Raw genomic sequence first — 26136 nt, forward strand, 5'->3', positions numbered from 1 at the left:
AACACAGCCAAGTAACAACAAAACCACAAGGTGGTGATTCAACTGTGATTCAGTGATTGAACTATGATTCAAATGATTTATTCACTGCAGGTGGTGTACATTTCAATCCCACCAGAATCAACACTCAGATATACCTCAACACCGAGATTTGCTGTGTAGCATCTTTAAGACCTGACTGTCAACACAATGGTGGGATTGAATTTCACAGCATTCCTCAGAAGCTGCAAGTTGCATAAATACCTTTTATGAGACACGTTGTTTGAGTACTATGGGTCCTTTAAATAATGAGAGGGGATGTATAGTGTGAAAGTAATAGCCTTTAAAGATATGATCTATAAGGTAATAAGAATACACTTTTCTTCCTAAATTTACCCCGCACGGTTCCCATAACCAGATCCTGCACACAATCACCGACCTGAGCGCGCTCGTGACAAGAAACTTTTCCCATAGAAATGATACGGTGTGATTCATTATTAAAACTGTCTTTTGCCAAAAGCAACACATTTTGCCAATTTATTTATGCAGGCCTATAGTAGCAAGTCCAATAAACCCACACCTTTCTGTTTTTTTTGTAGCACGTAGGGTTCCTAACTTCATCAAAATAAAATGACATAAAATTAGTTCCCACCAAGTATCACAAATATGAATAGGCCTACAAATCTCACTGAAGTTTAAAACAAAATTATAGTTTTCATGCTTCACTTACCACCAGATTCCCTTTGTGTACGCACGCTGCGCCCGAGCCCTGGATGACGCTGTCCAGCACCTGCACCTCGCTGCTGGGGGAGTTGGAGCAGTTCCTCCGGCCCTGACGGATCTCTTCCTCGATGTCTGAGAACCGAAACGCACACAGGGCAGACTTTCTATCTGATTTGGTGAACACCCCGAACAGGTACGACTCCAGCCCCTCTCCGGTCCCCGAGTGGATCTCCGCGGGGTGAACGGAGACGAGACGGTTGTAGATGTTCCCGTTATATCCACACTGGAGCGGCATCTGGATGAAGGACTCAGTGAGTTTACGGCTCTCTGAGGTGGATTTTCTGGGGTTCTCGGTGTCCAGGCATATCCTGGCCAGGATGCTGTTCGGCTGGCTCTCCTTGTGGCCCATATTCGCGTCGTTGTTGATAGCAATATAAGAATAGGTCTTCTGAATGAAGGCATGGACAAAGTTTAGTTTATTCTTCTGCTTCACCTCCTGTTTGATCTTGAAGACGTTATCCTCGGACGGGTTGATGTCATAGGTGAACAGCCTCGATAAATCATTGATGTTCAGGGACCGAATGGCGATTTCGGGTGTGTTCTCGAAGCGCAGGTCCTCCTTGCTGTGGTTCTTGGGGAAAAACGTGGTCCCGACGCCGGTGTAAGTGGCCCCGACGAGGAGTCGGGTGTTCCCCCCATGGCTCCTGAAGATGAGCCCCACGGTGGAAGCGTTGGGGTGGTTCGCGGCGATATTCAGCATGCTGGGGAACACGGTCTTCTCGCCCTGAGGGGGAAACTCCACCGCTATCTGAGATATATTTTCCATCTTCCTGAGCTCACAGAAGCCCTGGTACACCGAGCCGCATACCACCAGCACCCCCTGCTCCCGGTCCAGCTCGAGCAGCTTGTTGAAGTTGTCAGTGAGAGATTTGGGGTGCTCGCAGGGCGCTTGGGGAAGCTGCGGCGCATGGCACAGCAGGTTGTCCTCCACCGGCCCTGTTCTCTTCTCCACCTCCACGCTCAGGGTCCTGTTAAGCTGGTAGACCATGTTTACCGTAGCCAGGTAGACTTTTCTACTCACCTCATCCACCACAAAGTTATTGGTCTGGTTTGGAGAGGCGAACGCCTGTTGGATCTGTAGCGCGCTGGCAAGCCATGGGCTGTGTTGTGCATTCCAGGACGATTCCAGCACCAGAACGCCGAAAATCAGAACAACTATCTTCTCCGAAGGAGGCATTTTTCCTTCTGGCCGGTTTCCGCGTCTTCTGTGCCGAGGGGTGCATTGAGTAAGGAAAAAAATATCGTGTTTTGTCCTACTGCGACAATCCAAGAGGAAAGGCAGTTTCCTGCTCAACTCCTTAACACAGAGTGACGTGATAAGAGAGTCGTGCTTCCTTTTCTCAGCGCAGCGCACATCAGAGCACAGCAGACGAGGGCTGAGAGCGCAGAGCTGTCTTCTGCTGCTGCCCCTCTCTCTGCCCACTCCACTCCACCACAAAGCCCCTCACCCAGCAGCTGCAGTCCTCAACCCTCCCATTCATTCTTCTCAATATTATAGGCCTTGGAATTTCATCATGTGAGATTTGTTTCAGTCAAAGTTTATTGGAGTTGTTAGCGTAGGCTAATTTTAGGCTATTTGCGTAATGGACATCCACACACCAAGGCAGAACAATAATGGTGTAATTACTGTTAATTAGTTATCTATCTATAGAACTATAACAAATGATCAAACTAGAATAATACTTCGAGAGGGATTTGAGGGGGATTAATAATGTGAGAAGAAAATATAGCATGGCCTATTTTCTAAAATAGAAACCTACAAACAGACATTTAGATAGCCCAGTTGATGTTGCCTGTCATCCTAAATCAGTGCTCTGCTCCTCTTAGGGTTGATGCCGGGAGCTGCTCTTACATCCTGCGACCAGTGGCCCCTTCCCACTGGGCATAAACTGGTTGAATCAACTTTGTTTCCACGTCACTTCAACCAAAAAACGTTGAATCAGCGTGAAAAACTGATTGGATTTGCAAAAAATCCTCAATGTAAGGGGATTTCATATTTTTGACCTAATTCCATTGACATGGTGAAATTTGTTGTTGATTTCACGTTGAATTCACGTCAGTTGACAACTCAACCAAATGTAAATCAAAACTAGATGTTAAAGTGACGTGTGTGCCCAGTGGTTCTCAGATTAGTTATGCAGATTTGCAAAGGGCTCCGTCTGCACTCTGTGCACATATGGTGGGGTAAGCACCGTGAAAGTGCTACCAGATGGGCACCTCAGCGCACCTTTCCATTTTTTGACATTCACATCTATTTAGCTTTTGGATCCCTGCCTCATAAATATTGAAACGCAACACATGTGCACCTCTCAAAAATGTATGACGCTTAAAGTTTCATTTTTTTAACAGAAATGAAGTCCTTCTTGTTCACAGCTCTGCAATGAGAGAACATGCGACATCTCAATGGGATATCAATACAAAAAGTGACAGCGCAGACTGGGAGTGCATCTTTTTCGATTACCCACATTCTCTCAAGGGCCCACATAATGTAAATACAATTACCCAAAGACAGATCAGAAAGGTGGAAGGGAGAATAATCTCTGGAGTGAATGAGAAATACGGCAATTTGTGCGTCATGCCAGTTCGTGCACTAAATCCCTGCTGGATCTCTCGCGGCCGGCTGTCACAGGGGACCTGTTCTGTTCCACTTAGTTCCGTGCACGCCTTCCATCACCACTTCGTGCTGTTATTTGTGCTGATAAGCACCGCCGGGGCCTATGCGTGTTTACGTTTGCCCACAAACCCGCTCATCTAATTGGACAGTGTGGAGGGGCAGGAAATAGGTATGATAAGGAACCAGCTCACTGATCGCTCGGAGGAAGACTACCACACACACATATCGCCTACACACATCCTCCAACACACCCACTAAAACCCCTCATCTCTACTAAGAGTGAGAGGGAAGGGACTGAGGAGAGAGACTGGGGAGAGACGCGGTATTACGGGTCACGGCTGTCAAGGATCAGATATTACTGAAGAGGTGTGACGGAGTGCTGCACTTTGGTTACCCTCGATTTTTCGTGACACATCTTGGAAGAGTATGTTAGGGGGTAGACCTATCGAATCAAATCAAATTAAAATCTAATCAAAGTTTATTCGTCACTTACATAGTTTACCGCAGGTATAAAAGTCAGGGGTGGAAAAGTGAAAGTCACACTATAAAATACTACTGAGTAAAAGTATCTGGTTTTAAATTAACTCAAGTAGCCTGCAGTGGTGGAAAAAGTACTTAATTGTCATACTTGAGTAAAAGTAAAAAGTAGGCTAAAAGCAAATGCTATACATCAAATTCCTTATATTAAGCAAACCAGATGGCATGATTTTCATGTTTTCATTTATTTACAGAAAGTTATGTGCCACACTCCAACACTCAGACATCAATTACAAAGACAGCATTCGTGTTTAGTGAGTCCTCCAGATCATAGGAAGTAGGGCTAGCAATTCGTTATAGTGATATGTGTGTGAATTGGACCATATTGCTGTCCTGCCTGAAAACCTATGGGAGAAAAAAGTACATATTTTCTTTAAGGAATCTAGTCGAGTAAAAGTGGTTAAAAATATAAATAGTAAAGTACAGATACTGAAAAAAACGACTTAGAAGTATTTTTACTTAAGTAGGCTACACCACTGTAAAAGGTGCAGTGAAAAAAACTTACTTGCAAGCTCCCTCAACAATGCAGTTGAAGTTGAAGAAAGTCTTATACTAAGTCATAAAACTGATATGTACACGATATGATATACAGTATACACTTTGAATGTGCAGTCAAATATGGCTGTATTTACAATATAACGTGGATTGTCTTGGTCACGCAGTTTAAATAGTAGGTCCTAAATGGAACAGCAGCGTAGACTGAACGTATGTGTGTACAGTGCCTTCAAAAGGTATTCATTCCTTTGATTTATTCCACATTTTGTTGTGTTACAGCCTGAATTCAAAATGGATTAAATTGATTTATTTTCTCACCCATCTACACACAATACCCATAATGACAAAGTGAAAACTTGTTGTTAAAAATTGTAGCAAATTTATTGAAAATGAAATACGGAAATATCAAATTTACAGAAGTATTCACACTCCTGAGTCAAAAAATCGTAGAAGCACCTTTGGCAGTGATTACAGGTGTGAGTCTTTCTGGGTAAGTAACTAAGAGCTTTCCACACCTGGATTGTGCAACATTTGCCCCTTATTCTTTTCAAAATTATTCAAGCGCTGTTAAATTGGTTGTTGATCATTGTTAGACAACCATTTTCAGGTCTTGCCATAGAATTTCAAGTAGATTTAAGTCAAAACTATAACTTCTTTAAACATTATTCTTGGTAAGCAAATTCAGTGTAGATTTGGCCTTGTGTTTTAGGTTATTGTCCTGCTGAAAGGTGAAATCATTTCCCAATGTCTGGTGGAAAGCAGACAACCAGGTATTCTTCTAGGAATTTGCTACTTAGCTCAATTCTGTTTCTTTTTTATCCTGAAAAACTCCCCAGTCTTTAACGATTACCAGCATACCCATTACACGATGCAGCCAACACTATGCTTGAAAATATGGAGAGTGGTACTCAGTAATTGTTGTATTGGATTTTCCTCCAAACATAACACTTTGTATTCAGGACAAAAAGTGAATTGCTTTGCCACATTTTCGCAGTATTACTTTAGTGTTTTGTTGCAAACAGGATGCATGTTTTAGAATATTTGTATTCTGTACAGGATTCGTTATTTTCACTCTGTCAATTTGGTTAGTACTGTGGAGTTATTACAATGTTGTTGATCCATCTACAGTTTTTTCCTATCACAGCCATTAAACTCTGTAACTATTTTAAAGTCACCATTAGCCTCCTTTGTCTCCAGCAACTGAGTTAGGAAGGACGCCTGTATCTTTGTAGTATCTGGGTGTATTGATACACCATCCAAAGTTTAATCAATAGCTTCCCCATTCTTAAAGGGATATTCAATGTCTGCTTTAAAAAAATGTTTTACTCACTAATTGCAAGGCATTGGAACACCTCCGTGGTCTTTGTGGTTGAAACTGTTTTTCAAATTCACTGCTCGACTAATGGACCTTACAGATAATTGTATATGTGGAGTACAGAGAACACAATTTATGTGACTTGTTAAGCACAATTTGACTTTTGGCTTGCCATAACAAAGGGGTTGAATACTTATTGACTCAAGACATTTCAACTTGTAATTTTTAATTAATTTGTAAAACATTTGAAAAACATTATTCCACTTTCACATTATGAGGTATTATGAATATGACAGTGACAAAAAAAATCTATATTTACTAAATTTTTAAATCAGGCTGACAACCTTCGTCTCTCCCGAGCCCGTACGGGAGTTGTAGCGATGAGACAAGATAGTAGCTACTACAACAATTGGATACCACGAAATTGGGGAGAAAAAGGGGTAAAATATATATTTTTTAAAAATGTAAAAAAATTGTGGAGCGGTTAAAAAATGATACAGTATGTAAACTTCCGACTTCAACTCTATATATACAGTGTATATATATATCATACACAGTGCCTTTGGAACATATTCAGACCCCTTGACATTACCCACATTTTGTACTGTTACAGGCTTATTTTAAAATGTATTAAATAAATAAAAATTCTCAGCAATCTACACACAATACCCCATAATGACAAAGTGGATACATGTTTAGATTTTTTTGCAAATGGATAAAAAATAAAGAACTGAAATAACTTATTTACATTAGTATTCAGACCTTTTTCTATGAGGCTTAAAATTGAGCTCAGGTGCATCCTGTTTCCATTAATCATCCTTGAGACGTTTCTACAACTTGATTAGAGTCCCCCTGTGGTAAATTCAATTGATTGGACATGATTTGGAAAGGCACACACACCTGTCTATATAAAGTCCCACAGTTGTCGGTGCATGTCAGAGCAAAAACCAAGCCATGAGGTCGAAGGAATTGTCCGTAGAGCTCCGAGACAGGATTGTGTCGAGCACAGATCTGGAGAAGGGTACCAAAACATTTCTGCAGCATTGAAGGTCCCCAAGAACACAATGGCCTCCATTATTCTTAAATGGAAGAAGTCTGGAACCACCAAGACCCTTCCTAAAGCTGGTCACCCGGCCAAACTGAGCAATCGGGGGAGAAGGGCCTTGGTCAGGGAGATGACCAAAAACCTGATGGTCACTCTGACCGAGCTCTAGAGTTCCTCTGTGGAGACGGCAGAACCTTCCAGAAGGACAACCATCTTTGCAGCACTCCACCAATTAGGTCTTTATGGTAGTGGCCAGACGGAAGCCACTCCTAAGTAAAAAAAACATGACAGGCCGTTGGAGTTTGCCAAAAGGCATCTAAAGACTCTCAGATCATGACAAACAAGATTCTCTAGTCTGATGAAACCAAGATTGAACTCTTTGGCCTGAATGCTAAGCGCCACATCTGGAGGAAACATGGCTCATCTTTATCAAGGGTGCCAATAGTTATGGACCTGACTGTGTGTATGTACAATGTGTAAACTTGGAACTCGGTAGGGAGTGTATGTGGACACCCCTTCAAATTAGTGGATTCAGCTAATTCAGCCATTCCCATTGCTGACAGGTGTATAAAATAGAGCACACAGCCATGTAAACTCCATTGGCCATTCTCCTGCCAATAATTGTCTATCTAAAGAGCTCAATGTGAAGTGAAAACGTCTAGGAGCAACAACGGCTCAGCTGTGACTTGGTGGGCCACACAAGCTCACAGAATGGGAAGCACTTAGCATGTAAAAATTGTCTGTCCTCTGTTGTAACACTCCCTACCGAGTTCCAAACTGCCTTCGGAAGCAACTTCAGCACGATAACTTTTCGTCGGGGACTTCATGAAATGGGTTTTCATGGCCGAGTAGCCGCACACAAGCCTAAGATCACCATGCACAATGCCAAGCGTCTGGGTTTGGCGAATTCCAGGACAACTTTACCTGCCCCAATGCATAGTGCCAGCGGTAAAGTTTGGTGGAGGAGGAATAATGGTTTTGGGCTTGTTTTCATGGTTCGGGCTGGGCCCCTTAGTTCCAGTGAAGGGAAATCATAACACTACAGCATACAATGACATTCTAGACTATTCTGTGCTTCCAACTTTGTGGCAACAGTTTGGGGAAAGCTCTTTCCTGTTTCAGCATGACAATTCCCCCATGCACAAAGCGAGGTCCATACAGAAATGGTTTGTCGAGTTCAGTGTGGAAGAACTTGACTGGCCTGCACAGAGCCCTGACCTCAACAATACAGTGCCACTGACACGGCCTGCAACGAAAACATGCGGTCTCTCCTTCACTGCAGCCGAGGTGAGTAAGACATTTAAACGTGTTAACCCTCGCAAGGCTGCAGGCCCAGATGGCATCCCCAGCCGCGCCCTCAGAGCATGCGCAGACCAGCTGGCCGGTGTGTTTACGGACATATTCAATCAATCCCTATACCAGTCTGCTGTTCCCACATGCTTCAAGAGGGCCACCATTGTTCCTGTTCCCAAGAAAGCTAAGGTAACTGAGCTAAATGACTACCGCCCCGTAGCACTCACATCCGTCATCATGAAGTGCTTTGAGAGACTAGTCAAGGACCATATCACCTCCACCCTACCTGACACCCTAGACCCACTCCAATTTGCTTACCGCCCAAATAGGTCCACAGACGATGCAATCTCAACCACACTGCACACTGCCCTAACCCATCTGGACAAGAGGAATACCTATGTGAGAATGCTGTTCATCGACTACAGCTCGGCATTCAACACCATAGTACCCTCCAAGCTCGTCATCAAGCTCGAGACCCTGGGTCTCGACCCCGCCCTGTGCAACTGGGTACTGGACTTCCTGACGGGCCGCCCCCAGGTGGTGAGGGTAGGCAACAACATCTCCTCCCCGCTGATCCTCAACACTGGGGCCCCACAAGGTTGCGTTCTGAGCCCTCTCCTGTACTCCCTGTTCACCCACGACTGCGTGGCCACGCACGCCTCCAACTCAATCATCAAGTTTGCGGACGACACAACAGTGGTAGGCTTGATTACCAACAACGATGAGACGGCCTACAGGGAGGAGGTGAGGGCCCTCGGAGTGTGGTGTCAGGAAAACAACCTCACACTCAACGTCAACAAAACTAAGGAGATGATTGTGGACTTCAGGAAACAGCAGAGGGAACACCCCCCTATCCACATCGATGGAACAGTAGTGGAGAGGGTAGCAAGTTTTAAGTTCCTCGGCATACACACCACAGACAAACTGAATTGGTCCACTCACACAGACAGCATCGTGAAGAAGGCGCAGCAGCGCCTCTTCAACCTCAGGAGGCTGAAGAAATTCGGCTTGTCACCAAAAGCACTCACAAACTTCTACAGATGCACAATCGAGAGCATCCTGGCGGGCTGTATCACCGCCTGGTATGGCAACTGCACCGCCCTCAACCGTAAGGCTCTCCAGAGGGTAGTGAGGTCTGCACAACGCATCACCGGGGGCAAACTACCTGCCCTCCAGGACACCTACACCACCCGATGTCACAGGAAGGCCATAAAGATCATCAAGGACATCAACCACCCGAGCCACTGCCTGTTCACCCCGCTATCATCCAGAAGGCGAGGTCAGTACAGGTGCATCAAAGCTGGGACCGAGAGACTGAAAAACAGCTTCTATCTCAAGGCCATCAGACTGTTAAACAGCCACCACTAACACTGAGTGGCTGCTGCCAACACACTGACACTGACTCAACTCCAGCCACTTTAATAATGGGAATTGATGGGAAATGATGTAAATATATCACTAGCCACTTTAAACAATGCTACCTTATATAAATGTTACTTACCCTACATTATTCATCTCATATGCATACGTATATACTGTACTCTATATCATCGACGGTATCCTTATGTAATACATGTATCACTAGCCACTTTATACTATACTATGCCACTTTGTTTACATACTCATCTCATTTGTACATACTGTACCCGATACCATCTACTGTATCTTGCCTATGCTGCTCTGTACCATCACTCATTCATATATCCTTATGTACATATTCTTTATCCCCTTACACTGTGTACAAGACAGTAGTTTTGGAATTGTTAGTTAGATTACTTGTTATTACTGCATTGTCGGAACTAGAAGCACAAGCATTTCGCTACACTCGCATTAACATCTGCTAACCATGTGTATGTGACAAATAAAATTTGATTTGATTTGAACCCCATCGAATACCTTTGGGATGAATTGAAATGCCGACTGGCCTAATCGCCCAACATCAGTGCCCGATCTCACTAATGCTCTTGTGCCTGAATGGATGCAAGTCCCCACAGAAATGCTCCAACACCTAGAGGAAAAAAGAGTAGAGGCTGTTATAACTGTAAAGGGGGACCAACTCTATATTCATGCCCATGGTTTTCGAATGAGATGTTCGACGAACATGTATCCACATACTTTTGGTCATGTAGTGTATGTGTGTGTGTGTTTCTGTGTGAGTGAATGTGTATGTGCTTGTGTAAGTGTTGGATGTGTGGAGTGTCTCTAAGGTGCAGGTCTGAGCAGGTAGACAGGAGCCTGTTAGTCCGAGACCCGATACCTTTTGAAAGATGGTAACGGAGTGAACAGTCCATGGCTTGGGTGATTGGAGTTCTTGACAATCTTCCAGGCCTTCCTCAGACACTGTCTGGTGTAAATGTCCTGGAGTGCAGGGAGCTCGACCCCAGTAATGTATTGGGCCGTCCACTCCATACCAGGTGGTGGTGCAGCCTGACAAGATGCTCTCAATAGTACAGCTATAGACGTTCTTGAATATCTGAGGGGCCATGCCAAATTTCTTCATTCGCCTGAGGTTGAAGATGCGATGTTGAGCCTTCTTCACCATGCTGTCGATATGAAGGGTCCACGTCAGGCCCTAGCTGTTCATGGGGGCATGCTCCCTCTCCCCCCTGCTTTCCTGTAGTTCATGATAAGCTTCTTGGTTTTGCTGATGTTAAGGGAGAGGTTTCTGTCCTGGGACCACTTTGCCAGGGCCCTAACCTCCCTGTAGGCTGTCTCATCACCGTCGTGTCGTCTGCAAATTTAATGATGGTGCTGGAGTCATGTATAGACACAGTCGTAGGTGAACAGGGAATACAGGAAGAGGATGAACACATACCCCTGACAGCCCCCTGTGTTGAGGGTCAGCGTGGCAGAGGTGTTGTTGCCTACCCTCACCACCTGTGGGCAGCCAGCCAGGAAGTCCAGGATCCAGTTGCAGAGCGAGGTGTTTAGTCCCAGGGCCATGAGCTTAATGACGAGCTCAGAGGGGACTATGTTTTTTGAAGCTGAGCTGTACTATGCAAATTGTGGTGGGTCCAGTGTGGTAAAGGACTGGGACTGCGCTCTGCCCACCAACCTGTTTCCTGCCAGATCAGAAACAACCCCTGCACAGGGACAGCGTCAGCACTCCACTGCCTCTCCGCCCCATATGGACTGACAATGAGACATGAACAGCTAGGGAATATGAATGGTCAAATATATATATTTTGAACACACACTGCATAAAGGACACGGACGCACACACACATTGAAAAGTTAAATATGTATCACACATTTCTAAACCCACTGTAATGAAGGTGTTTCAAGGCTCAATTTGAGCGCACAGATCATCTGTGGGTCATCTCAGGCACTAAGGAGTTTTAAACAGGATAGGACCGCCATCTAGTGGCTTCGTACATGAACTTCAACAGGACTGATTCCTTCTATAATCAATCCACATTAAACACTAATCAGTGCTTAAGCCTACTTTGTTCCTTAGTTAAAAATGTAAAATGTATCTCATCTAGAAAAAGTTTAGTCCAGGCAGTTTAAGAATCTCACTTAATTAATTAATCTGTTTAACAACATGACTTTAAATAATTGCCCATCCTCAACCTGAAACAGGATTTGGCCAGCAGGGAGGAGATGATCGCTTGCCAATCCTACAAGAGAGCCTGAGACAGACACACACAAGACTATGAGTGCGTATCTAGGTACACATGCAACACACACACACACACAAAGTCAGAGTGCCAGGAGTTAATCAGGAATGCACTTTTATTGTCCCACACTTAGAAAAGGACATCAGAAGGCACTCGAGTGGTTTAGCACACAACCCTACCCTACCAAACACCAGAGAGGACACGGCAAGGTCACACCAAAGTCAGAAGTAAACTCAGGAGCCATTCACCTGTGGCACGTTCAAGATCAAGACACAAGATCAAGACACAAATTCAGTGCAGTTTCTGGTTTAAATATGTTTCAATGATCCTGAACATAGGCCTAAGCCGCCATGTATAGGAAGAAATGTAGTGTTCCTCCATCCTTGTCCCAGAACGCAAATCCCAATATCAGTTATTATCTTCAAACAAGCTCCTAATGGAGCTGCAGACTGGACTTCAGATGGACTCATGCATGTCAGTTAGGTCGAAGGACCTTGAACTGAAGGACCTTGAACAAATGAATGGGAGGATAAAATGGATTGAGAGCCAGCATATTCAACAGTAATCAAGGACCCGGATTAGGAAACACACATCAGATCATTAGCAGTGAGTTTCTCAGAGCAATTACTCAGAAGTGGCCTTGTTAAGGTATATTCTGTTAGCCTGGTTCCATATCAGTGTGTGCTTTGTTTAGTCAATTCTTCTGCAATGTCATGACCATGAATCAGAGGAGTTGGCTAATAAAGCACAAACAGATCTGGGAACCAGGCTAATATTATTTGTCATACACCTCAAATCCAAGGTGCGACATACAAGTAGGCCGTATGTACAATTGGCTGATCAACGAAGAGAACTGTATGTTTTGTATCACAAATGGCACATTATTCTCTATTATACACAGTGAAAGTGGTGCACTATAAAGGGAATAGGGTGTAATTGACATTTTGCCTCTCATCCCCACAAGGCTATATGACCTGCGCTGGGTCTTTTCCCTTTACATACCAAAGAAAGAAAGAACATAAAAACCTCCCTATTTATTAACCAGGTGCAACGGGAGAGTTTTGGCACATAGGACAGAATGAATATTGGAGGAAACATGGGGATAAAAAGAGAGTGAAAGGGAGAGAGAGAACCGTAAGTGATGGAGTGAGTCACATTCGTAATACAGGCAGCGCATCGAACAACAGTAGCATGGCAGTGGATACAGTTGTCTTTGTCTGGCAAAAGCAGCATTCCTTTTCAACATGGACTTCAGCTGACACAATGGGTGGGCACCAGTAAAAAGCAGTATCATGGCAACTCCACATTTCCTGCAAAGTGGCCTTATTTGTATTTGACCTTTGGTCTCTGGTGGCTCTGTGGCGAATGGCCCTAACTGTTAAACCCTCCCTCTTGTCTAAGCTGTTGCCACACTCTATAAGTCATTATCATTCATGATATCACCTATCTTAATTGAAAAGGATGTACGGAAGCACAAGGAGTCTCTAGGCGTGACACTCAAAGTATTGTCCGGGAAACAAAAAGTCCTCGGTAGAAAGGTTCCTTCTGATCTCAGAATCAAGCCATCGCGTGGGGAAATGTGCGAGGGCATTCATTCATCTTTTTATATTCTACCCATAACAGCCAGGTAGAGCACTTTCTTCCTGAAAGGCAGACAATCAGAATAGCATTTCTCTGCAGAGGGCCTGAGCCTGAGGTGAACTTCCAATCAGTTTCCTGACAGCTCCTCTTTGTGCAGAGTGGGAGGAGCTTAACGCTACATGGTACTGAATAAAAAAAAATGAAAATAAAAATAATAATATTAGAAATAATAATAACGACAATAATATACTTGATTAACTCCTAGGAAATAAAACAGTATCAGGATGCATCCTGTGAAAGAAAAAAAAACTATTTCTGATCTCCAAAAATGTAAACAAAGTCTCATTCTTCCTAAATGAATGTCAGAATTGAGTGGTATTCTCATCTTCCCTCCTTCCCTGACTTTCTCCTCAGTCCCACCTCACTGAGCTCAACAGATAGGCTCATTCCTCGGCGTCCGTCAACACAACCACCACATCCCATTGGCAGTTAGGCTGATCCTGCTTCTTGTGTGTGTGTGGACAGAGTTCCACCCCCATGCGTAGTCATAGAACCACACCTCTCCACGCGGTCATCTGGGTGGCTGCAGGGCGCGGTGCGTGCAGCAGCCCGACAGCGCGTCCCAGTTCCTCCAGATGAAGGCGAAGAGCAGGATGAGGAGGAGGGTGGAGAAGGACCGGGAGCGGGTCTTCATCAGGGGGATCACACAGTTGGCTATGGTGGAGACAAACACCAGGAGCACGGCCATGAGGGCCAGGAGGACGTTGATGAGCTTCCCCAGCAGTGTCCGGGCTGTGGCATTCTCTAAGCCCTCTAGCTGGACCACCTGCTGCTGTTGCTGCTGCAACTCCATCTTAGAGATACGTGTCTGACACGCCTCCAGGGCTTCCTACAGGACAGGTCAAGAGAAAAGTGTTACACATAGTATTACTCAGTACTACTACACGCAGTAAAGTAAAGACAGTAGTGTCTGACAGACAAATAACAAAGATCATTCAATGTAAAACTCTAGCATTTAATTTAAAACATCAAAGAGAGGGATGTGTAGGTTAAAGACAAGGCAACGTTGTGCACCCACAACCTCATGCAGGACAAAAGGACATGTGGTTTACAGACACGGAAATGCTCTGTTTACAGACAAACAACCCACTGAGGTTATGGTACACAGACATGGTTTTCAGTTCATTTTACAGTCCTGTTTAAGCTGGTAATGCCCTGTTATTTAAAAAGAAATTACATTGAAACAATGGTTACTTTTCTGGGACGAACCTGTGAAAGAACTCAACAAAATAACTAACTATCTGGTACATTATGATGCTAGTTCTTATGGATTCCAATGAAACAAATATACAGTTGAAGTCAGTAGTTTACATACACTTAGGTTGGAGTCGTTAAAACTTGTTTTTCAACCACTCCACAAATTTCTTGTTAACAAACTATAGTTTTGGCATGTCGGTTAGGAGATCTACATTGTGCATGACACAAGTAATTTACCCAACATTTGTTTACAGAACCATTATTTCACTTATAACTCATTGTATCACAATTCCAGTGGGTCAGAAGTTTACATACAATAAGTAGACTGTGCCTTTAAACAGCTTGGAAAATTCCAGAAAATGATGTCATGGCTTTAGAAGCTTCTAATGGGCTAATTGACATCATTTGAGTCAATTGGAGGTGTTCCTGTGGATTTATTTCAAGGCCTACCTTCAAAATTAGTGCCTCTTCGCTTGACATCATGGGAAAATCAAAAGAAATCAGCCAAAACCTCAGAAAACAAATTGTAGACCTCCACAAGTCTGGTTCATCCTTGGGAGCAATTTCCAAACACCTGAAGGTACCATGCTCATCCGTACAAAAAATAGTGCGCAAGTATAAACACAATGGGACCAAGCAGCAGTCATACCATTTAGGAAGGAGACGCGTTCGGTCTCCTAGAGATAAACGTACTTTAGTGAGAAAAGTGCAAATCAATCCCAGAACAACAGCAAAGGACCTTGTAAAGATGCTGGAGGAAACAGGTACAAAAGTATCTATATCCACAGTAAAACAAGTCCTATATTGACATAACCTGAAAGGCCGCTCAGCAAGGAAGAAGCCACTGCTCCAAAACCGCCATAAAAAAGCCAGACTACGGTTTGCAACTGCACATGGGGACAAAGATCATACTTTTTGGAGAAATGTCCTCTTGTCTGATTAAACAAAAATAGAACTGTTTGGCCCTAATGACCATCGTTATGTTTGGAGGATAAAGGGGGACGTTCGCAAGCCGAAGAACACCATCCCAAGCTGTGAAGCACGGGGGTGGCAGGATCATGTTGTGGCAGTGCTTTGCTGCAGGAGGGACGGGTGCACTTCACAAAATAGATGGCATCATGAGGGAGGAAAATTATGTGATATATTGAAGCAACATCTCAAGACATCAGTCAGAAAGTTAAAGCTTGGTCGCAAATGGGTCTTCCAAATGGACAATGACCCCAAGCATACTTCCAAAGTCGTGGCAAAATGGCTTAAGGACAACAAAGTCAAGGTATTAGAGTGGCCATCACAAAGCCATGACCTCAATCCTATAGAACATTTGTGGGCAGAACTGAAAAAGCGTGTGTGAGCAAGGAGGCCAACAAACCTGACTCAGTTACACCAGCTCTGTCAGGAGGAATGGTCCAAAATGCACCCAACTTATTGTGGGAAGCTTGTGGAAGGTTACCTGAAACCTTTGATCCAAGTTAAACAATTTAAAGGCAATGCTACCAAATACTAATTGAGTGTATGTAAACTTCTGACCCACTGGGAATGTGATGAAAGAAATAAAAGCTGAAATAAATCGTTCTCTCCACTATTATTCTGACATTTCACATTCTTAAAATAAAGTGGTGATCCTAACTGACCTAAGACAGGGATTTTTTACTAGGATTAAATGTCAGGAATTGTGTAAAACTGAGTTTAAATCTATTTGGCTAAGGTGTATGTAAACTTCCAACTTCAACTGTAAATATGAATTCATTATCATGTATTGTCATCCAAATTAAATACCAGGTAAATGGCGGTAAACTGTAAAATAACCTGGTACTCCCACACACAGAAGAAATATTATTGTGCCTCATCCTCATTCCTTATAACTGAAAGCCTTTCTGTTTGACTTCAGATGAAATTGTGTTTGTGAAATTAATCACAATCATACAATTGTCTTGCTATCTAGTTTGTATGTGTACAGTGTGTGTGTGTGTGTGTGTGGTTGTGCGTGTGACTGACCTGTGAGTCTCTGGCTCTCTCGTAGGACTGGTAGGCTATCTTCTCCTCCATGCTGGCCAGCTCCTGCTTCAGGTTTAGGATCTCATTCTGATGAAGCTCTGTCAGATCATTCAGCTGCTCCTCCAGACGCTCACACCTAGACATACCCAAATATAGACACAAATGTTAGTCTAATAGCTCACACAAACATAGACACAGACAGAGATACAGAGAGGCGGACAGTCACACACGCACGCGCGCACACACAGACAAACAGACACTCTCTCGAGTGCCACTTTAGAGAAACAGAGGTTCCAGTTTTTCCAGGAAAAGAGCCTAAAGAGCTTTTAGGTCAAATGACAACTGACTGGACTGATGGCTATCTGTGAGCTGATTAGCACATGCTTACTCGTCTGTCGATAAGACTGACCAATGGCAGATAATCAGCAGGATGACACTGACCAATCACATACTCTCAGCAGGAGGGAGGAGACCAGGAAGATTGATGTTATTAGTAGTGGAAAGCAACTGAACAGGCACAAAAAAGAGCTGTATATGAACGTGAGTATTTTTGAATACAGTCGTACAAAATGTGTCAGGAAAAATTTGAATAAATGCATAATGTGCTTGTCTGTGCATGCATGTGTGTGTGATTAGGTGAATCACCTCACCAGTCTGATCTCATTATGGCTCACCTGACCTGTTTAGATTCACATTTTAATATGATCTACAACTCTTCCCTCTGGTACCACACCGGCACGCACACACACAACAGATCAAGCAGAATAGAAGCATAACAGGTGAGTCAGAGAGAAGGGGAGGAGGAGGACCTACCGCAGAAGCCAAGTTGTCTGAGCATAAACTCATTGTTGGACATAAAGAACAAAAAAAACACCAGGAAATCAGCTCCAAGTAATTTTAATTTAAGAAATCTGTTCCAAAGTATTCCCATGCATAATAGAGAGATATATATGTGATAATATGCAAATGTAAGCAATGTTTTATGTGTGATTCTGTTCTAGTCAAATATTACATCTGTTTGGGCTTCTTGCAGTCAATTTGTATGTTCCGGCCCCCGACCATCCGCTCAACAAAAAAAAAAGATCAATACAAAGTCTTCAGTCCAGGTTGTATTCTCATTCATTCATCCACCCATTTCTTCATTAGTTATGCTTCAGACTCTTATCAAAGGTTTAAACACAGTGGTTTAACCATAGCTGTGTGGTTAATTGCGAGAACATAGTCATCAGCAGACACGCTCAAAGCTCATTAGGGTCCCTCAGTTTTGATGGTCTGGATTTGTTGCCTAAACACATCTCTCTCTCTCTCTCTCTCTCTCCCCTGTTAATTTGCCTAAATATATTTAAATGGAGACCTCTGTTCCTTTAGTGTCTTTACTAAATTGTCTGGACAAACACCTCTACAGTTTAGTAGTCTACAGCTGTTCTCTCTGCCTGAATGATGCATAACGGTGTTTCTGTAATTTCTGTGTATCTTTATGTTTACTGTCACTACCTTTACAACAAACATACATGCTTCCATAACACTTGATAACCTCTCAAATGTTAACCTTATCCATCTTTGAATGGAGTTTTTCATACAGGTCTCTCTCTCTCTCTCTCGTTATTTAATGATTCTTGTTTCCGTACCTGAATCGTTCCTCCTGTAGGGTCTGCATGATGACAGTGTAGTCCCTCTGATAGTGGCTCTTAAGTACCTCCAGACTCTCCTCTAGTCTCCCCTGGCCTTCCCTCAGCTCCTGCACTTCCTGCAGCAGCATGTCCAGGCTGGAGCTCTGGCTCCTCTCCAGGGTGTTCCCCCTGGAGCTGGGGGGGCCTCCGGGGGCCCCAGTCGTGCTGTTGGCCCCTGCCGACCCTGAGGTAGCGCTGGAGCAGTCATCCTCGCTACCGTACTTGGGACTGGACTGCAGGTGGTGGTGGCCTGCGAGGCCCAGAGACCTCCCCCCGGCCCCCATCAAACCCTCCTCAACACATGACGGGTCATCCAAGGAGTCCTTCAGCCCGGGGATGTTGTCGGCGCTGCCAAACTTGTTGCGGAACAGCGAGGCGATCTCTCGGGGCTTGGAGACGACCCCGGCGGCAGCAGAGTGCGTGGCCTGCGAGAAGCTGGTGAGGCCTCCCTTGACGCTGTCCACCACACCTTCGCTGAAGCCTGTGACCTTTGCCCCCACACCCTTTAGGCCCTGCTGCATGTCCCTGAGGACGTCCTTGGACTGGCGAGGGATGCCGTTGTGCTCCACCTCCCTCAGCTTGCGGTGGTAGTGTTCCAGCTTCCTCTGCAGCTGCTGGATGGTCTGGGCTGACTTCTGGTTCTTCTTCTCAAACACCTGCAGTTATATAGGACATTTAGATTACCGTGTTTAATATGACATTTACACTGAGTATACCAAACATTAGGAACATCTTCCTAATATTGAGTTGCCCCCCATTCCTTTTGCCTTCAGAAAAGCCAAATTTTGTCTGGGCATGGACTCTACAAGGTGTTGAAAGCGTTCCACAGGGATGCTGGCCCATGTTGACTCCAATGCTTCCCACAGTTGTGTCTAGCTGGATGTCCTTTGGGTGGTAGACCATTCTTGATACACAATGGGAAACTGTTGCTCGTGAAAAACCCAGCAGTGTTGCAGTTCTTGACACAAACCGGTGCGCCTGGAACCTACTACCATACCCCATTTAAAGGCACTCCCATTCACGCCCTAAATGTCACACATACACAATCCATGTCTCAATTGTCTCAAGGCTTTAAATCCTTATTTAACCTGTCTCCTCCCCTTCATCTACACGTGGGTCAATACCATTTTTTAAATGCACGTACAAAGTCAGGGTCTCAACTTACTGTTGTGAGTTAGAATAATATAATACAAAAGGTGCAAATTGGAAATGTGGCTGTGCATCAGCAGTCACTCAATTAGCCCATGTCAGCAAAGATGTTTTAGATTGGTAAATTAGTCTAGCGGCCAACTATCTAAACGTAGTAAGCATGGTCAAATTACCGACCGGGATAACACATTAATCATCAATTGTCATATTAAAAACTGAAAACATTTGCCTCCACCCTATTGCAAAATGTGTAGAATTGTAGTAGAATTATATGAAATGAGTTATAAAATGTCAAAATATTCTCTCCGCCCATGGCAAAATGAGTAGATTTGCAGCAAACGTGCTTTAAAACTGCAACATTTTCTCTAAGCCACATGGTAAAATGTACAGAACTGCAGGAAATTAATAGTGTGCCATAACAAATAACTTATTTTCTCTGTCATGAGGGGGGGGGGGGGGGGGACTCCCCAAAAATAGGTATGCCAAGCTTGTAGCGTCATACCCAAGAAAGCTCTGAAAAACCCCATATGGAATCATGTAGTAACCAAAAAAGTGTTTAACAAATTCTTCAAAGTAGCTAACCTTGCCTTGATGACAGCTTTGGCATTCTCTCAACCAGCTTCACCTGGAATGCTTTTCCAACAGTCTTGAATGAGTTCCCACATATGCTGAGCACTTGTTGGCTGCTTTTCCTTCACTCTGCGGTCCAACTCATCCCAAACCATCTCAATTGGGTTGAGGTCGTGTGATTGTGGAGGCCAGGTCATCTAATGCAGTACTCCATCACTCTCCTTCTTGGTCAAATAGCCCTTACACAGCCTGGAGGTGTGTTGGGCCATTGTCCTGTTGAAAAACAAACAATAGTCCTACTAAGTGCAAACCAGATGGGATGGCGTATCGCTGCAGAATGCTGTGGTAGCTCTTCCTTTCCTGTGGTGGTAACTTGATGGTTTTGGAACTGCACTTGAAGAAACATTCAAACTTTCAAAGATCTTGTAATTTTCCGGATTGACTGACCTTCATGTCTTAAAGTAATGGACGGTCATTTCTCTTTGCTCATTTGAGCTGTTCTTGCCATAACATGGAATTGGTCTATCTTCTGTATACCAACCCTACCTTGTCACATCTGATTGGCTCAAACACATTAAGAAGGAAAGAAATTCCATGAATTTACTTTTAACAAAGGTACAGCTGTTAATTGTAACACATTCCAGGTGACTACCTCATGAAGCTGGTTGAGAGAATGCCAAGAGTGTGCAAAGCTGTCATCAAGGCAAAGGGTGGCTACTTTGAAGATTCTCAAATATAAAATATATTTAGATTTGTTTAACAATTGTTTTTGGTTACTACATGATTCCATATGTGCTATTTCATAGTTTTGATATCTTCACTATTATTCTACAATGTAGAAAATAGTAAAAATAGAGAAAAACCCTGGGATGAGTGCTGTAGGTGTGTCCACTCCAAACTTTTGACTGGTACTGTATGTAATGTGATATTTCCTTTTTTTATTTTAATACATTTGCAAAAAAGTTGTAAAAAAAAACAGTTTTTGCTTTGTCATTATGGGGTATTGTGTGTAGATTGATGAGATATATATATTTTTTAATCCATTTCAGAATACAGCTGTAACGTAACAAAATGTGGAAAAAGTGAGGGGGTCTGAATACTTTCCAAATGCACTGTATTGTAGTCATATATTCTATCATTTAGCAGTGCTGTTATCCAGTAAAAGTAGATCTGTCTGGTGTATTGTCATTCAACTGTTTTGTGTTTCATATCAAAACGATAAAAACTCTGATTATAAAACAATGCTCACCTGTTTGATGCGGGCACTCTGCTGCTTGTCAGCGTTGTTGGCCAGTTTGAGGTACTCGGCCACGTTGTTGTCTCTGGCCGTCTGCTCAATCTTGATCTGCTCGGTGAGCTTCAGGATTTTCTGCTGCAGCTGGGCGATGGCCTGCTTGGTGCGCTGGGGGTCCGGGGTGCCATCGTCACCCCCAGAGAAAGACCCATCCTCCCCACACGACACTGCCTGGGGGGTCTGAGCTAAGCCACTCACCTCCAACCGCTCAATCTGGTGGAGGAGAGGGGAATTCATGATCACAATATGGGCTCCACAAAGAAAACAGAAAAAAGGAAGCGGCTGAAAAATAACCAATTTCCTTCCATATGCCCAGACAATACTGACTGTGTAGCATGGCATGCAGGCTGAACCATAGAGGAAATCAAACATTTGTCATCAGTAACAAATTGTTAATCATGAGTGGAGGTGGATAATATCATTGAACCTAATCACTAGTGTGCCCAGTACAATGTAGGACATCATGTATGACAGGATGTCGGATTTGCGATTACAGTGTTGACATTGATTCACAGATTAGGTCTACCTACAGACAACCTTTGCTTTTTCAGGCATTGACTTGATTTCTGCCAACAAGCACCAGTGTAAAAAAACTAAATCTAAATGGGAAATGTGGTATTCGATTAGCACTCCATGATAGTTAGGAGTTAGAATAGACTGGGAACCATGAATCCCCTAAGCCCTACAACTCCAGTAGCGACAAAGTCAAGGGCCATGCTCACTACTTACTAACCTAACTGTCAACACATTCCCTGGGGCCATTCTACGCATCAGAGACTGACACTGGCATATGCTACAGTGCACCGAACAGACAGGAGCAAGAGGGATGGGGAGAGCCAGTATATGCACGCCAAAGTTGGGAAATAGAAAACTGGCAGATTCCTCACCTGTTGGCACAATATGACTAACTGATGACATATACCACTCTGTAATGACATGATTAAAAAGAAAACCACAGCATCCGGTAATTGAGACAGCTGTAAGAAAACTAAAATCCAGTCTATTGAAACCATTATGCTCCAAAATACAGAGACACCTGATACTTTCAAAAAGACAAGGGACAGCGAAACTGCAATGCAGCGAAAACTCTCTCACCTTGCCATTCTCCAATCGGAGTACTTGTTCCCAATCCATGTTACCTTATTCCCTCAGTCGGTCTGGCGACTTCATTCATGTATCCCGCTCTGGAGCTTCGCCCCTTGCTCACGCCAACTCCCCTAATTTATGTATACAGATTTAGTGTACCTGAACCCTGACTATCCTCCTCTCCCCGACGCTCCTCACCCCCTCCCCTCGGCGTGAAAGTGGTGACATCATCCTCCTGCAATCCCGCCTAGAGCCAAGTGCAAGAAGTGCTCAAACGTCAATCATTATCCGCTCATGTTCCGATTGTGGTAAAAAAAAAAGACTTGTCAGAGACATTTCAAACCGCCCGCGATCTGTATTGTTCATGTTTATTTATTTCAAACAACTTGGTGGAAATAAGAGGAACATTTATTCCTTCTTTGAACACAGTAGCCTAACCCTGTAGTTTCACTATGTATTTTCACCTCAAGGTTTTCGTTTCACCTGTCACACAAGAATATGAATCATATGTATTGCATATGTATTAATCAAAATGTATTGCACAATGCAAATCGTTTCTCAGAAAAAAACTGGAGGAAACAGGATGTTCTCCAAAAAAGGTCAAAACGAAAAAATCTGAACAATTTTCCGTAAACAACTTTTTGACCTTGACATGGATTTATAGAAACAAAACCCTTGGACATATAACTATTTATATAAAACTCCCTCCTTAATCTAGGTTTAATCTTTCCATTCTGAAAACAGACATTCATTCAGGGAGGAAAAACTGACTAACAGAGTACAGAAATCAGGGTGGTTGGGAGTGTAAATTAGATAACATCAAAACTTTGCCTCTCTCTGTGCCAAACAGCAGCTGAAGAAAGGTGGCAGTGGGACAAGCTCAACCAGTCTGACAGTTTCAGGAATGCCACACACACACACACACACACACACACACACACACACACACACACACACACACACACACACACACACACACACACACACACACACACACACACACACACACACACACACACACACACACACACACACACACCAATTATTTTGAATACGGCATTGTTGGGCTCCCAAGTGGTGCAGCAATCAAAGGCACTGCATCTCTGCATGAGGTTTCACTACATTACCTGGTTCGAATCCAGGCTGCATCATATCTGGCAGTGATTCGGAGTCCCATAGGGCGGTGCACAATTGGCCCAGCATCGTCCGGGTTTGGCCGGAGTAGGCCTTCATTGTAAATAAGAATGAATTCTTAACTGACCTGTCTAGTTAAATCAAAAATATATACAGTTGAAGTCGAACGTTTACATACACCTTAGCCAAGTACAGTTAAACTCAGTTTTTCACAATTCCTGACATTTAATCCTAGTAGAAAATCCCTGTTTTAGGTCAGTTAGGATCGCCACTTTGTTTTATGAATGTGAAATGTCAGAATAATAGTGGAGAGAATGATTTATTTCAGCTTGTATTTCTTTCATCACATTCCCAGTGGGTCAGAAATGTACATACACTCAATTAGTATTTGGTAGCATTGCCTTTAAATTGTTTAACTTGGGTCAAACGTTTCAGGTAGCCTTCAACAAGCTTCCCACAATAAGTTGAGTCAGGTTTGAAGGCCTCCTTGCTCGCACATGCTTTTTCAGTTCTTCCCACAAATTTTCTATGGGATTGAGGTAAGGGTTTTGTGATGGCCACTCCAATACCTTGACTTTGTTGCCCTTAAGCCATTTTGCCACAACTTTAGAAGTATGCTTGGGGTCATTGTCCATTTGGAAGACACATTCACTTCTGATGTCTTGAGATGTTGCTTCAATATGTCCCATAATTTTCCTCCCTCATAATGCCATCTATTTTGTGAAATGCACCAGTCCCTCCTGCAGCAAAGCACCCCCACAACATGATGCTGCCACCCTCGTGCTTCACAGTTGGGATGGTGTTCTTCGGTTTGCAAGCCTCCCCCTTTTTCTTCCAAACATAACGATGGTCATTATGGCCAAACAGTTCTATTTTTGTTTCATCAGACCAGAAGACATTTCTCCAAAAAGTACGATCTTTGTCCCCATGTGCAGTTGCAAACCGTAGTCTGGCTTTTTTATGACAGTTTTGGAGCAGTGGCTTCTTCCTTGCTGAGCGGCCTTTCAGGTTATGTCGATATAGGACTTGTTTTTCTGTGGATATAGATACTTTTGTACCTGTTTCCTTCAGCATCTTCACAGGGTCCTTTGCTGTTGTTCTGGGATCGATTTGCACTTTTCGCACTAAAGTACATTCATCTCTAGGAGACAGAACGCGTCTCCTTCCTGAGCGGTATGACTGCTGCGTGGTCCCATGGTGTTTATACTTGCGCATTATTTTTTGTACAGATAAACGTGGTACCTTTAGGCGTTTGGAAATTGCTCCCATGGATGAACCAGACTTGTGGAGGTCTACAATTTGTTTACTGAGGTTTTGGCTGATTTCTTTTGACTTTTCCATGATGTCAAGCAAAGAGGCACTGAGTTTGAAGGTAGGCCTTGAAATACATCCACAGGTACACAGCCGATCAGAAGCTTCTAAAGCCATGACATAATTTTCTGCTATTTTCCAAGCTGTTTAAAAGCACAGTCAACTTAGTGTATGTGAACTTCTGACCCACTGGAATTGTGGTACAGTTAATAAGTGAAATAATGGGTCTGTAAACAATTGTTGGAAAAATTACTTGTCGTACACAAAGTAGATGTCCTAACCAACTTGCTAAGACATGTGTGGAGTGGTTGAAAAACAAGTTTTAATGACTCCAACCTAAGTGTATGTAAACCTCCGACTTCAACTGTATATAAATTGTGAAATCCTAATCATACAATGATGACTTTGAAACCTCCTGCTTTGGACTGGATGTGTCAATGTTTAGTTCATAGTCTACATGAATAATCTAGGAGCAGAATTACTGTTTTACCTCAATTAGCCACAAAATCCCTAGTTTCAAAGCCACTCTTTTCTTGAAGCTCTGCTGAGACATTTTCCCTACATTTTCTCCCACATAGGCCTGCACCCTAGCAATTTGAGTTCTAGCCAATGAGCTTCAGCCCCTCGCATTCGAGTGACAGCTAGAAAAAGGCCTGCCCAGCATTATCCAATGAGGTTGCACGGTGGGCAGAAAGGCTCAGTGGACACAGCAAAGAGTTGCCGCATTCAAAACAACTAGGAACTCAGAAAAATATCAAATCATGACATAATAAGTGATCTTCAGGTTGGAAAGTCAGAGCTCTAGAAAGAGGCCCGAGTTCCCGAGTTGGATGACTATTCAAACCGATTTTTCCCAGTCTGATCTTGTTTTTTCCTGAGTTGCCAGTTGTTTTGAACACACTGAAGTCAGAAGTCAGAAATTTCCTAGTTCCCCGTTGTTTTGAACGCGGCAAGAGAGACACAGAGAGAGCAATGGCGTGGTGCACATATCTGCACATATGTGACGTAGTACGTCATTTTCGGGGACCACTTTTGGCTCGTGAGTGCTACTTTCAGAAATACTGGCTAAAAAGTACACAAAATTACCAGAGAATCTCTTTAATGGCCCAAAAAGAGGACAAGCCTATTATTATGATGACAGCTAAAATGAAAAGTCCCAATTAACAAGATGTGCTGCCAATTGACAAGGAAATTAATCAAAGAATGAGAAAAGTTCGCATTTCAACCGTATGCCTAAAGTGAGAATCCATAGACCTATATATCCAGATCCAAAAATGTGTCAAATTAAAGTGCATTCGTAAAGTTTTCAGACCCCTTCACTTTTTCCACATTTTGTTACATTACAACCTTATGATAAAAAGGATTACATTTTTAAATAAGCGTCATCAGTGGTAAGACTAAGCTACATGGC

The 26136-nt window shown here is 43.4% G+C and overlaps 2 protein-coding genes across 5 annotated transcripts in view; both read right to left on the minus strand.

Moving 5' to 3' along the window:
- Positions 1-2104, minus strand: part of LOC139416231 (plexin-D1-like) — a 108939-nt gene extending 106835 nt beyond the window's left edge. Inside the window, exon 1 of the mRNA XM_071164652.1 lies at positions 707-2104. Coding sequence (XP_071020753.1) covers positions 707-1936 — 1230 coding nt within the window. The 5' untranslated portion in view covers positions 1937-2104. The remainder of the gene's footprint in view (positions 1-706) is intronic.
- Positions 2105-11124: 9020 nt separating this feature from the next.
- The window catches only part of LOC139416235 (transmembrane and coiled-coil domains protein 1-like), a 55651-nt gene continuing 40639 nt past the window's right edge, over positions 11125-26136 (minus strand). Inside the window, exons 1-5 of one of the 4 annotated variants that reach the window (XM_071164664.1) lie at positions 22290-22438; positions 21150-21407; positions 18140-18837; positions 16512-16647; positions 11127-14148 (exon numbers count right to left, since the gene is read on the minus strand). In XM_071164664.1, the coding sequence (XP_071020765.1) occupies positions 13831-14148; positions 16512-16647; positions 18140-18837; positions 21150-21407; positions 22290-22328 (1449 nt within the window). In that variant the 5' untranslated portion in view covers positions 22329-22438 and the 3' untranslated portion in view covers positions 11127-13830. Of the gene's footprint in view, positions 14149-16511; positions 16648-18139; positions 18838-21149; positions 21408-22289; positions 22439-26136 lie in introns of those variants that run through there. The other 3 variants (XM_071164661.1, XM_071164662.1, XM_071164663.1) reach the window with 3 other exon arrangements.

The sequence above is a fragment of the Oncorhynchus clarkii genome, chromosome 9 (genome assembly GCF_045791955.1).
Source record: "Oncorhynchus clarkii lewisi isolate Uvic-CL-2024 chromosome 9, UVic_Ocla_1.0, whole genome shotgun sequence".
In the NCBI taxonomy this organism is placed as follows: domain Eukaryota; kingdom Metazoa; phylum Chordata; class Actinopteri; order Salmoniformes; family Salmonidae; genus Oncorhynchus; species Oncorhynchus clarkii.